The sequence below is a fragment of the Peromyscus maniculatus genome, chromosome 3, assembly GCF_049852395.1.
Source record: "Peromyscus maniculatus bairdii isolate BWxNUB_F1_BW_parent chromosome 3, HU_Pman_BW_mat_3.1, whole genome shotgun sequence".
Lineage (NCBI taxonomy): Eukaryota > Metazoa > Chordata > Mammalia > Rodentia > Cricetidae > Peromyscus > Peromyscus maniculatus.
In genome coordinates, this window is record NC_134854.1 from 80,767,425 (window position 1) to 80,781,116 (window position 13,692).

The 13,692-nt window shown below is 39.4% G+C and overlaps 1 protein-coding gene across 4 annotated transcripts in view; it reads left to right on the forward strand.

Annotated features, from left to right (window-relative positions):
- The window catches only part of LOC102909385 (broad substrate specificity ATP-binding cassette transporter ABCG2), a 123,351-nt gene extending 113,306 nt beyond the window's left edge, over window positions 1-10,045 (forward strand). For all 4 annotated transcript variants that reach the window (XM_076566870.1, XM_076566868.1, XM_076566871.1 and 1 more), the window contains exons 11-16: window positions 712-801; window positions 1,925-2,049; window positions 3,293-3,447; window positions 6,924-7,013; window positions 7,931-8,019; window positions 9,841-10,045. In XM_076566870.1, coding sequence (XP_076422985.1) covers window positions 712-801; window positions 1,925-2,049; window positions 3,293-3,447; window positions 6,924-7,013; window positions 7,931-8,019; window positions 9,841-9,988 — 697 coding nt within the window. In that variant the 3' untranslated portion in view covers window positions 9,989-10,045. The remainder of the gene's footprint in view (window positions 1-711; window positions 802-1,924; window positions 2,050-3,292; window positions 3,448-6,923; window positions 7,014-7,930; window positions 8,020-9,840) is intronic.
- The last annotated feature ends 3,647 nt before the right edge of the window (window positions 10,046-13,692 follow it).

The window sequence follows — 13,692 nt, forward strand, 5'->3', positions numbered from 1 at the left end:
AGTATGACCCCCACCCCAAGCATACTCAGAGGCCAACTGATGTAGCTAATTCCTCACTAAGACTCTTCCTGGGTGATTCTAGGTTGTATCAAGTTGACAGTAAACTAACCAGTACAGGCTGCCCTGGTAGCCATCTGCTGCTGCATGCAGGGTGCAGCTGGACATGTCTGAAAGGATCTGTTTCCCAATACCAGCATAGTAGGAGATCATTGCTTCTACAGGAATTTTATAGGAACAACACAACTCAGTTCACAACAATCTTAAGACCAAGAATTTCAGTATTCGCTTTAACATGGAGTCATTGGAGTCAATAACCACCACTGTAGAGACACAGCCACAGGAGCAAGACTCTGTTGCAGGGGGCGTGTGTGTGTGTGTGTGTGTGTGTGTGTGTGTGTGTGTGTGTGTGTGTGTGATTCTTTCTCTGTGTGTATGTGTGCGTGCACATGTATGAGCATTGGTGCACTTGTGGGGATCAGTCCTGGGGATTGAACTTAGGTCGCCACCTATACCTACTGAGCCATCTCCCTAGATCCCCTCTTTCTGTTAACTAGAACAGTTTTATTTAAAAAAAAAAAAGAAAGAAAGAAAGAAAGAGAGAGAGAGATAAAAAGGAAGAAAGAAATGTGTTAGTGGTATATCATTTGTAGACTGCTAACCTGAGTACACAAAGTTGACTGTGGTACTTCTGTTCCCATTCTCTCTTGGCAGAGCTGGGGTACTCTTTTTCCTGACCACCAACCAGTGTTTCAACAGTGTGTCAGCTGTTGAGCTCTTCGTAGTGGAGAAGAAAATCTTCATGTGAGTAGGCCACTGTTCAAGCTGTGTGTCAAACTGGTCAAATCCAAAATTGGGTCAAGGGCTGGAGAGATGGCTCAGAGGTTAAGAGCACTGACTGCTCTTCCAGAGGTCCTGAGTTCAATTCCCAGCAACCACATGATGGCTCACAACCATCTGTAATGAGATCTGGTGCCCTCTTCTGGCCTGCAGACTTACAGGCAGGCAGAACACTGTATACATTAATAAATAAATAAATCTTTAAAAAAAAAAGAAAGAAAAGCCATTTTAAAAAAAAATTGGGTCAAAATACCATCCTGATGTTATCAGTATCTTTTATTTATTTGTTTAAATGGGAAATATACATTGCATGCATATATTGGTGTTATACAATATGAATTTTTGAAAATGCATAGGGTTACAGTATTAAGAAAAGTCAGTCATGAGAAGGATGGAAAATTAAGAGCCTGAGGTGCCTGCTAGCCAGAGAAAGGAGATTTTCAAGTTTGGGTTGAGGTTTGGAAATCCCAGTGCTGTGAGAGAAAGCAGCATCCGCAGGGCTGAAAGTTTCTTGTTTTGATTAATCACAGGCTGGTAACTCCAGCAAAGGAAGTTTGAGGGCCCTCAGAACAATTAGGTGGTTCAGCAGCTAGAAGTGGTAAGATCAAGATGGCGAAGGAAGAGCAAGTACCAGCCTCGGTGGGTGGAGCATGGCTGGTGTTTCTCCCACGGTTTTCAAAGGTTGGAGGGATTTGCCCACCTTTATTTACCAACAAAATGAATCAACTGGGAGCAAAGGAACAAGGACACGGATGGAAGAGTTTGGAGTAACTAGAGAAAGATGTCAGGAAGAGGAGGGACTAGATTTGGTAGCCGGAAGGGCTCTAAGGTTGTAAGGTTCATACTCTGATGGCCAGAGTTCACAGCAGCCAGAGGAAGTGCTGGGTTGAGAGAGGGTCACAGTGTAAGAGCTCCCTGGAGCTGATAGCCCAGGGGGAGTGTCACCTCAGATGGCAGAAGGCGTGGGGTCAGCCTGGAGCATGTGGGATGAGGAGTGCCTTTCTAGAACTCTAGTGGTGCAGCAGGCACCCCATCCTCTGTTCCACACCTGGAGACTAATCTGGAGTCTATGCTCTGTGTTTTATAGACATGAGTATATCAGTGGATATTACAGAGTGTCTTCCTACTTCTTTGGAAAACTGATATCTGATCTCCTACCCATGAGGTTTTTGTCAAGCGTTTTATTCACTTGTATATTATACTTCATGTTAGGTAAGTAACAGGCCAAATGAAAATGCCTTTAGTCTGGGATGTGACGTGAAGCTAATTTCTCTGTGTATATTTTTATTTACCTTTTTCTATGTGTCTATATAAAGAGACAGAAAAATTTAATAACTACACATACTCTGATGCATATTCTCGAATAAGAAAACCATGTTGAGTTTGTGGGGGTTATTTATTTACTAAAAAAATAAGTCACTGACAGATATAGACAGATTTATTTTTACATTATGCTCAGGATTTGACCTTAGAATCGCTGCATCAAAATTTCCATAATTTTCACTGATATACGAAATATATACTACATGCATACATACTAGTAATTCTATTTTTACGAAGCACTATAGTGTGAGAACCACTGATTGAGCTTACAACTTTCATTTTCTATATGAAGTTTATCATAAAGAATATGACATAGTCTCTAGACCCTTAGATGCATGATCCATTTTTTGCCACTGTTTCAAAATTATCAGATTGTATGACATATACATAGCCATATATACATATATGTATGTATATATATGCACCTCATAGTTTATAAAGTACTTTGAGAACTTAGTCCTATTTTTAATGTCTAGGGAGACATAGGTAATAGAAGAACCCTCCCCTCCTTTGTATTTTAAACCGTCCTGAGGTCATGTAATTGTAAACCAAGTTTCTTCACTGGCGCAGTTAGAGCAAACACAGAGATGCGGGGATGTCTGGAGCAAATGCATGTTTTCTGTTGGTGAGCTTCCTGTGGTGGCGGAGGGCAGTACTATTGGGGCCAGTGTTTCCTGTAGCTGTCCATTTAAGGAGCTCAGAATTATTCTTGTTACATGTATAGAAATACACCCGTTATCTGAAATAGTGCTCTTAAAATAAGCAGGGAAGGGCCAGGCGGTGGTGGCGCACGCCTTTAATCCCAGCACTCGGGAGGCAGAGCCAGGCAGATCTCTGTGAGTTCGAGGCCAGCCTGGGCTACCAAGTGAGTCCCAGGAAAGGCGCAAAGCTACACAGAGAAACCCTGTCTCGGAAAACCAAAAAAAAACAAAACAAAACAAAAAAGCAGGGAAAAGGAAATTGTGTTGGTTGATGCAATTACACAGAGTAAAACAATGAAGTTGGTGACCCAGAGTGGTTGGATATTGGGTGACCTTTTCTCATCTATTCTGATAAATCTCTACAGTGTGTTTGCACCACACACACACCAAATACACAGGTCACTGCACTGATTACTTCTTTTCTTTCCAAGGATTGAAGAAAGAGGTGGCGGCTTTTTTCATCATGATGTTCACCCTTACAATGGTCGCTTACACGGCCAGTTCCATGGCACTGGCCATAGCTGCAGGTCAAAGCGTGGTATCTGTGGCAACCCTTCTCATGACAATCTCTTTTGTATTTATGATGGTGAGTATGGACAGTGCTTCTCCGAGAAGACAATTCTTGCCTTGTTTTCTCTGAATATTTATCTGTTGCAGAAATCTGCTTTGGGGATTCTTTCTGTTAGGATTGTGACACTTTGAGAAATCCAGATGCTCAAATAAAGTGACTATGAGGAAAAGTAATGGCTTTCCACCTAACCTCTATCAAGTCCCTTGTATTGCTACTTAATGTTGCTGTGACTTCGCTAACATTTCCTCACTGATAAGCTTTTGAAAGACGATTTTTAGCCAGGTGTAATGGTGTATGTCTGTAATCTGGCACTTAGGAGTACGGCTATGCATTCAAGCCAAGCCTGAGGTACACAGTGAAACCCTGTCTCAAAATTGCTAACATTGAACCCACTGCATCTTGTGAGTTTATTGTTATTCAGTAAACTCTGGTATAATGGAAAGTGGGGGGGGGGAGAAGTCACAGAAATGGAAAAAATACTTCTTGCTGATGTTAGACAACCTTGGTAAATAGAAAATTGAAAACAGACATTGTCATTGACTTCTTGAAAAATGACAGCATATCCTTCATTTTGTCTACCAATTAGTAACCAGAAATGATTGAGTTGAATTCCTGAAAAAGGGAAAGTGAAGCTCGTAGGAAGTGTAATTGTGTACCAAGGAGTCTATCTTGGGTCCCTCTTGTGTTTTGACTATTAAGTGTTTTAAAAATAGTTTAAAAAAATGAAAAAAAGCCAGCATGGTAGTGTAGGTAGTGTATGTTCAGAATCTCAATCTCAGTCCCTGGAATATCTTAGAGGTAGAGGGAACAGGAAATTGAAGTTATCTTTAGCTACATAGTAAGTTTGAGGGCAGCCTGGGCTGCCTGAGACCATGTCTTTAAGAATAAAAAGCTAGAGACTTTCAAAGTCCACCTACCTTCAGTAGATACCTAATTATTTCACATTGCTAGTTTAATGATTCCTCACTCCTAATAGTGCATGTCTCAATTTTGCTCTCAAGTGATAAAAGGACCAGCTCCCATGTCTTTCTCCTACATCATTAAATAGGAACAGCTAGCACACTGACACAGGGTCCTCTTCACTAGAGGAGGCTGTCTTTCAGTGAGCCGCCATTAGCTGAAGTCTTGCTAAGTGTTTATAAATAGGACTTTAAAGCCAGTCATCAGTCTGTATTCACCCAGATGGTATGTCATATAATCGGTACTTATTAGCACAGTTTTAAACATGCACAAACAACCCGACAGCACCGTCATTGTCGTCATATCCCAACCCTCTTAGTATGGCAGAACACATTCCATGAGAACCTCTGTAGCTAGAGTTTTCCTGCCTTGCCCACAGTCAGGACAAATCTTTGTCACCCGCCAGTCCCACAGCCACTCAGACCCAACCAAGTAAACACAGAAACTTATATTGCTTACAAACTCTATGGTCATGGCAGGCTTCTTGCTAACTGTTCTTACAGCTTAAATTAATCCATTTCCATAAATCTATACCTTGCCACGTGGCTCATGGCTTACTGGCATCTTCATATGCTGCTAGTCATTAGAGTGGCTGACAGTGACTCCTTCCACCTTCCCATTCTTTCTTTTCTCCTCTCTGTTAGTCCCGCCTATACTTCCTGCCTGGCCACTGGCCAATCAGTGTTTTATTTATTGACCAATCAGAGCAACACATTTGAAATACAGCCCATCCCACAGCAAACCTCATTTTGCTTATTTTTAATCTTGAATAGTCAATTCCTGGCATCTCCACTGTGGTTCTGCTTTGGGGGCAATCTTTTTTTTTAATTTATTTATTTTGATTCTTAAATTATGTGCATGTATATGCATCTATATGGAGTATATACACTAGTGCAGTGACCTCAAAGGCTGGAAGACAGTGCCAGATACTCTGGAGCTAGGGTAGTTGTGGTTGTGAGCCACCTGATATGGGTGCTGAGAACTAAACTCAGTCCTCTGCTACAGCAGTAATTGCTCTTGACTACTGAGCCCTCTCTAGCCCCACAGTTCAGCTTATATGGAGGTATTGCTTACGTTTTCTGCTGTGCATCACCATATCATGCTCTTATCTGTTCTAATTTGGAGATTATTTTATACCTGCATTCTGAACCTAAAATTGTTTCTAAATCCATGACTATAGAACATAAACTGTTGTCAATAACAAATCTTGTCTGGATGTACAGCAACATGCTTGTTCTGGATTATTCTAGTGTGTTCTGTATTTCTAGGATTATTGGGAGGAACGCATAAAGGTGGCATAATTAGAATCACAGAACAGACTGCATCCATATCCATATCAAAAGATTCAACTGAGGAAAAAATGTATGCTTTTCTTGTGTATACATGTCACTATTTCCCCATGTCACTATTCCTTAAAGAACAGTATAATCCAATAATAATGGCAGCATATATCTATAATCCTAACATTTAGGAGGTAGAGCCAATAGGATTACTCTGAGTTTGAGGCCAACCTTGTCTACATAGGAAATTCTAGATCAGCTGGGACTACATAGGGATACTGTTTCATCTATTCATTCATTTATTCATAAATAATAGAGTATACCAACTGTTTATTTAGCATGTGTGTTGTATTAGGCATTTTAATCACTCTGCAGATAATCTTCAAACATCTGTGATATGTCTGTTTTGTGTATAAAGGCTGGGCTGGAGAAATGGTTTAGCAGTTAAGAGCACTGGCTGCTCTTTCTGAAGATGTAGGTTTGATGTCCAGGACTCACCTAGTGGCTTATAGCTGTCACTAATTGCCATTCCAGTCCCAGGGGATCTGACACCTTCTCTGGCCTCCGTGGGTATCAGGTATGCATGCAGTGCACTTACATACAGACAAAACACTCACACACATAAAATAAAAATGAATAATTCTTTTTTAAAAAGCATACAAGCCACGTGTAGGTTATATTAAAGTACTGAGTCATCTTAAAAATAAGAGAATTGTGCATCCGCAGAATTTAGTTTACATGTTGGAAGTCTGGACCCAACCTATACCCATGAGAGATCAAGGGATGATTCTGTTTTTTAATCTTCCATTGCAGTTATACAGAAAGTTGAAGACATTCTAAATCATTGAGGTTCATCAAATAACTTGAATATATAACATTAATTATAGGTGTATAATCCTCCCCTTAATGCCATAAATAACCACTGCAGAAGTACTCACATGTTAAGCAAGACTATTAGGAGATATTATAACTGCAGTTTTCATACCGCCTTGGCCTTAGCAGTGATGTTTAGCAGATGCAGGTTATTTGTGTTGGGGAGGGGAGTTGGTTGCTTTGTTTTTGTTTTTTAGATAATCGTGCCAGATATCCCAGGCTGGCTTTGAACTTGTGATTCCTCTGTCTCAGCCTCCCTAGGTTTGACTACAGGCATGCACCATCACACTTGTCTGCATGCAAGGCCTCATAGGAGGTCATACCTAAAGCTATGAGATCACTAGACTGGTTCTAACTTACAGGTTTTGCATCTTACAGATTTTTTCTGGTCTTTTGGTGAATCTCACAACCATTGAGCCTTGGTTATCCTGGCTTAAGTACTTCAGCATTCCTCGATATGGCTACACAGTAAGTTATCCTTGCTCGTCATTGTGACTATCTGGATTCCCAAGCTAGGAATGGTGGAATAAAGCCTAACCTTGTCATATCCTTAGCCACAAGTGTGAACCTGCCCCATCCAGTTTCCTTCCGGAAACAGTGGCTAATAATTTCCTATTAGTCTTTTTTATTGGAGGGTCAAAGAGTCATCTGGGGTTTTCCATAGTCACCCCATTATTGGAGGGACATGAAGATTGGGGAGAAACCACATAAAGGAGAAATGTTGACTAATTGATGAAAATATTGTTTCTGTTCAGTAAGGAAGTAAATGAGAGGATAGGGGACTATAGTACATAGTTTATATTGAAACTGAAATCTGAAGAAAAATAGACTGTAATACTCAACAACCATATAGGCTCTAGCAACTAATCAAATACAAAGAAAATAGCTCTGTCTTAATTCAGTATAATAAAGTTTCTGATTTCCATAATTATTACTTTTTTATGAAAACCAGAAAAGATTGTTACTACAAATCAACAATATTCATTGAGCATCATATCATTTTAATTATAGATTTTATGGGTTATAAAATTGGAATGAGGGTGCTCTGGGGTAGTCATGAGTCTTCCCTTTTGGCCAGTTGGAAGTTACATCCCAACCCTAAGTTTCTTGATTGCCTGTTTTGGTGTTAAAAAAAAAAAGAGAGAGAGGAGGGGGGAGGGAGGGAGGGAGGGAGGGAGGAAGGAAGGAAGGAAGGAAGGAAGGAAGGAAGGAAGGAAGGAAGGAAGGAAGGAAGGAAGGAAGGAAGGAAGATTGTGTATATGCAGCTTGGCATGCTTTCAGAAATAACAATAAAGAATAAATTTGAGCATATGATTGTGATAATTCCTTGGAAACATTTTGGAATTTAACACTATTGACATTGCTCAATCTTATGTGTATTCTAGGCTTTGCAGTATAATGAATTCTTGGGACAAGAGTTCTGTCCAGAACTCAATGCAAATGTCAGTGACACCTGCAATAACAGCTTTGCAATGTAAGTTTGTGTTCAGTGTCACACTGTTTGTGTCTTACTGTGATGTGCTGTAAAACAGCTGCTTGGCTTAGAGGTAGGATGAGTCAAACTTTAAGCCTTAATTTTCTAGTCTGTAAAGGGAGCCCTTATACACTACTTCATGTGACCATGTTGAACAGCTCCTATAACCTATAACAGTCAAAGCCATATTTAATGTGAAAAAATGCTCCCTATGTGTTGATTGAGATGTTTTAAAAGTTTCCTGTTATTTTTTTGATTGGGTTTGAATTCTTACTTTTCAGAACTTTGGGGTTACAAATAGGCTGCTTTGATAATTTAGGAGGGACGTGTAATCTCTGAACTGAAATGGATTATAACCCAGAGCCCAGAATGGAAGACAGTAGTAGGCACTCGGACAGTGCGAGCAAGAAGGGAGTCACTGATTACTTTGACCCTGATGTCACTTTCTGCCCCACTGCCTTTCGGAACATCATGGAACTCAAGGCTGCCAGTTGGGGTGTGTGTGTGTGCTCATTTAAACCAAATTGAAATTCTCCCTATAAGAGGATGCACTTTTTCCAGAATTAAAATAGAATTCAGGTTCTAATAAATTAGATGACCTTATTTTAAAATGTTAATACTTCTTTGATAATTATTAATGATCTGATTTTTGATATAAAGATTAATGAAAGAACAGAATGCTGGTCTCCCAAATCCCTCCTGAATGTTCATTTGTAAAAATAATTGCTAGTAATAGGATGATTTTCTATTTTGGGTTCTTGACAGACAACTTTCAAAACAGGGGTTTCCCCCAGAGAGCTTTTCTTTGCCTGCCCATTGAATTTTGGTTTGATCTGGGTGTGGCATCTTTCTAACACAAAGTCCTTGCCAGCCTGCTGGCCAGGAGGGAGTGGACAGGAAAAGAGGTACCACAGAAGGAGGAGCCATGGCAGGCTTAGTGCTCACATAAGGCTCGTCCTCATAAAAGGAAGGAGAAAACTGCTCTTAAAGCAAAGAGGAATGGCTATTTTGGAAGCTGCTGAACCCCACCATGCACAGGAAAAGCAGCCACAATAATCGTGGCTACATTGGGTGGATTCACGCTAGGGCCACTCCATCCTGCTCTGCTCTACTTGCTATCTAAGGCCTGTGTCCGTTAGCTGAGGGTCTGCAGGTGAAAGCTGACAGACGTGACTCCGGCTGAAAGTCGTTGCTCCCTCTTGCCAGATGGAGCTTTTTGACCTGCTTCCCTCACTTTGTGGCAGAGGAAACTGCAAGGGAAGGGCTGAACCCGGCATAGCTACGGCTGAGGTCTTCACCTTTAGTAATGAGTAAAGGAAAAAGCACTTGATAAGCGGTTCTGCCCTTTGTAGACAGCAGCGTCATAGATTTACAATTAATGAATCTGATGAGGCAAGAAACTTAGTTAATAGTAAGACTATGTTAACTTGGCCAAATTTGTTAAAGTGCTTAATAGTTAAACTCTTTTTGGATTGTTTTAAGGATTAACTTAATTAGGTGCAAGTTGCTTAGCCTAGAATCTAGTAAATTGTAAGCCTGGAGAAGGCTTTCCTTAGCATCTATTAATTGCCTGTAGTTCTTCCTGTAGGAGGGGGGCCTTGTAAGATTTTCCCTATCCACCGACAGTGTCAACTGGTGTTGTCATTATGCAAGTCTTGTTTAGGCAACCATATTGTTGAGATTTCAAGGGTTCAACTTTCTTGTCATATATTGATTTGGCTAACCAATGGGTTTCTGTAATAAAGAAATAGTAGATATATTGGTTAATATTTGACAGATGCTAGGAATGAACTTAATCAATTTTGTATATTTAAATTTCAGATGTACTGGTGACGAGTACTTGAAAAGTCAGGGCATCGGTCTGTCACCTTGGGAACTGTGGAAGAATCATGTGGCTCTGGCTTGTATGATTATTATCTTCCTCACAATTGCCTACCTAAAGTTGTTATTACTTAAAAAGCATTCTTAAATTCCCCTTTACCATACTATTAAATGTATTCCTATTAAATGTGGGCACTTTGATTGATGTATGCAGTGTTCTTTTACACACACAAATATAACCTGCTGAGACCATTTAGTGTTGCTCACATGTCTGTATTTAGGGATGACCACCCATTGAGGGCTCATCCCTGGAGAAAGCTGATTGTCCATCTCTTAGCAGCCATTAATTAATTGCCTGTAGTTCTTCATGTAGGAGTGAGGCCTAGTAAGATTTTCCCTATCCATGACAGTGTCAGCTGGAGTTGTTGTTATGCTGGTCTTGTTTAGGCAACCCTGTTGTTGAGATTTCAACTTCCCTGTCGTATATAGAAGGCACTATCTCATAGCGGACGCCACGGTCCTCTGGCTCTTAAAATCTTCCTTCCCTCTCTTCCACAGTGTCCCCTTACCATTTGATGCAGGGGTTGTGTTGCAGGTGTATCAATTAGGGGTGTGTACTCCCCCGTCAGTTATTCTCTGCATTTCAACCAGTTGGGGCTTTATAGAATAGTCTCCTTCTGCAGCAAAATGATGCTTCTTTTATGAGGGGTGAGAGCACTTTTCTTTGGGTATAAGGACAGATGTTTAGAATGAATCTGGGAATTACACTGGTAAAAATGTGGCAGTAGTGGATCCCCTTCTAGGGCCCACGACCTCACCAGCAACAGGGAGTTGCTGGATCATAGTACCACACATGAATTGCCACCTATTAAGTGGGCCTTAAATCCTCCCTTGGCAACACTTGAGATACTGTGAGAGACAGTTCTCAGGGAGGAGGCTTCCAGGTCTGTTCCAGCTGGGTACCCCCAAGTCCTGTGTCCACAGTGCGTGGTGTCTTCAGCAGCAAGGTCTGACATCCAAATCTCAGAACATTTTTTTAAAAGTTACCTTTTTAAGTGTGTCAATGTGACAAATATATTCAGTGACTAGTCATGGACAGTTCCTGTTGGTCAATGGAATTAAAAACAAAGTACAACTTTCCCAGTTACTGATTTATGATAATAATAAATGTTGAATTCGTTTAGAATACAAAAATACTTGTTTCTGCCTCAGTACACAGAAAACTGAAATTGTATCTCCACCATTGAAGAAACTTATATAATTGAAACTAGAAAGAAATTAGATTTATATCCACTGTAATTTGTCTTTTTGCCTATACTCCTCCCTTTCTTATCACCTGATATTACCCTCTCCTGGTCCCTTGAACTCTTTGAACTTTAACCATACTTAGACCTGTTTACATACATGAATACATTATAGGCTAGGGTCCATGTGTGAGGGAAAACATGAAGAGTTTCTCTTTCTGAATTTCAATTGCCTTGCCTAGTACTATTCTTTCTAGGTCCATCGATATTCTTGCTAATTTCATGATTTTATTTTCATAACAGCTGAATGATATCATATTGTATATAAGTAACAATTTCATTATGCATTCATTTGCTGATAGACATTTAGGTCAGTTCCATTACCTTGCCATCGTGAGTAGGACAACAACAAACATGGATGTGCAAATACCTCTGTAGCAGGCTATGGAGTTCTTTCACTATATGCCCAGGAATGGTATAGTTGTGTCATATGGTAGTTCTATTTGTAATATTGTGAGGAACTTCCAAGCTGATTTGCATAATGGCTGGATTAATTTACATTCCCCCCAACAGTGAATAAGGGCTCTTCTCTCCCCATATCTCTTCCAACATTTATTGTCTGATCTATTGATTATTGCCATTCTGACTAGGGTGAGCGGTATCTCCGAATAGTTTTAGTTTATTTTTCCCTAATGCCTAGGGGTGTTGGATAACACTTTTAAAATATATTCATTGACCATTTGTGTTTCTTATGTTGAGAACAGTCTTCTCTTTTCATCAGTCCATTTGTTGATTGTCAGTTTTGTTTCCTTGGTGTTAATTTTTGCAGTTCTTTGTAAATTCAAGCTATTAGCCCCTTGTTTGAAGCACAGCTGATAAGGATTTTCTACCAGTCTGTGGGGTGTTTAGTGATAGTTTCTTTTGCTGTGCAGAAACTTTAAATTTCATGTAGACCTATCCATTAATTCTTGGGGCCGGTTACTGTGCTCCTGGAGTTCTACTCAGAAAGGCCTTGCCTACCCCAAGATCTTAAAGAGTATTCCTTAATGTCTCTAGGAGTTTCAGAGTTCAGGGTTTTGAATTGAAGTCTTTGATCCACTTTGAGTTGTTTTTTGTGCAAGATAAAGATATGGATCTGATCTTATTCTTCTTAAGATGGCCAGCACCATTTGTTAAATGGGCTCCATTTTCCTCTGCATGTTTTTACCACCCTTGTCATATTGTCCTATCCCTGTCAGTCTATTTCCAGGCCCCCAATCTGTTTTATTGGTCTGTCTGTTTTATGCCAGTACGAAACTGTCTTGGTCACTATAGCTCTATAGTTTAATTTGAGGTAGGTATTTTAATACCTCTACCTGTTTTTGTTGTTGTTTGTTTTTGTTTTTAAGCTCCTTAGGATGACTTTGACTATTCATAGTCTTTTGTGGTTCTGTGTGCATTCTTGGATTGTTTTCTCTCAATCTAGAAAGTAGGGTACTGAAATTTTGATGGATATTGTATTGAATCTGTAGATTATTTTTGGTAATTCAGCTATTTACACAATACTAACTCTGCCAATCCAGAAGCATGGAAAGTATTTCAATTATCTATTGTTTACTTTGGTTTCTTTTTTCATGCCTTGAAGTTTTCATTGTAAATCTTTCCCGTTTTGGTTAGGTTTATTCCTGGATACTTTATTTTTCTTAGAACTGCTATGAATGAGATATTTTACCTAATTTTTTTCTCTGAGAGTCACTTCATTGTTAATATATATGAAGGCTACTCCTTTTTTATATTGATTTTTGTATCGATTCTGCAATTTTATTATCCACGTTCTTTAGATATAAGAGTTTTCTAATAGATTCTACAGGAATTTTTATGAATAAAAGTAAGTCATTTGCAAATAGGATACTTTGACTTCCTTTCCTATTTTTTATATAGTCTTTTTTCATCTAATTGATACAGCTAAAATTTAGAGCAGTGTATTCAATAGGAAAGGAGGAGAGTGGGTGTCCCTGTCTCTTTCCTGGTTTTATGGAAATGATCCCACTCATCTCCACTTAGTACAATGTTAGCTGTAGGTTTGTTAATATAGTGTTTATTATTTTGAGGTGTGTTTAGTCAATCACTAATGTCTTCTTTATCATAACAGCAGATTGAACTTGTCAAATGCTGTTTCAATATCAATCAGTATAATAGTCTATTTTCTGTCCTTGAAGTTTGCTTATATGGTATTTGCATTTATGGATTTATGTATACCGAACCAGCTTTGCATCTTTGGGATGAAGCCCACTTGGTCATGATATATAATCTTCTAAATGTGTCTCTTAATGCAGTTTTCAATTACTTTCTTGATAATTTTTGCATCTACATCAGTCTGTAGTTTTCTTTTTTGTTGTGTCTTTCATTATTTAGGTAGCAGATAACACTAAGTTCATAGAATGAATTTAGTAGTGTTGCTTCTCTTTATATTTTGTGGAACAATTTCAGGAAGACTTGTATCAGTTCTCTTACTGTTTGATAGAATTCATCAGTGAATCTATCTGGTCCTAGGCTTTGTGTGTGTGTGTGTGTGTGTGTGTGTGTGTGTGTGTAGACTGATTACAGCATTGACCTCATTGCTAGTAAT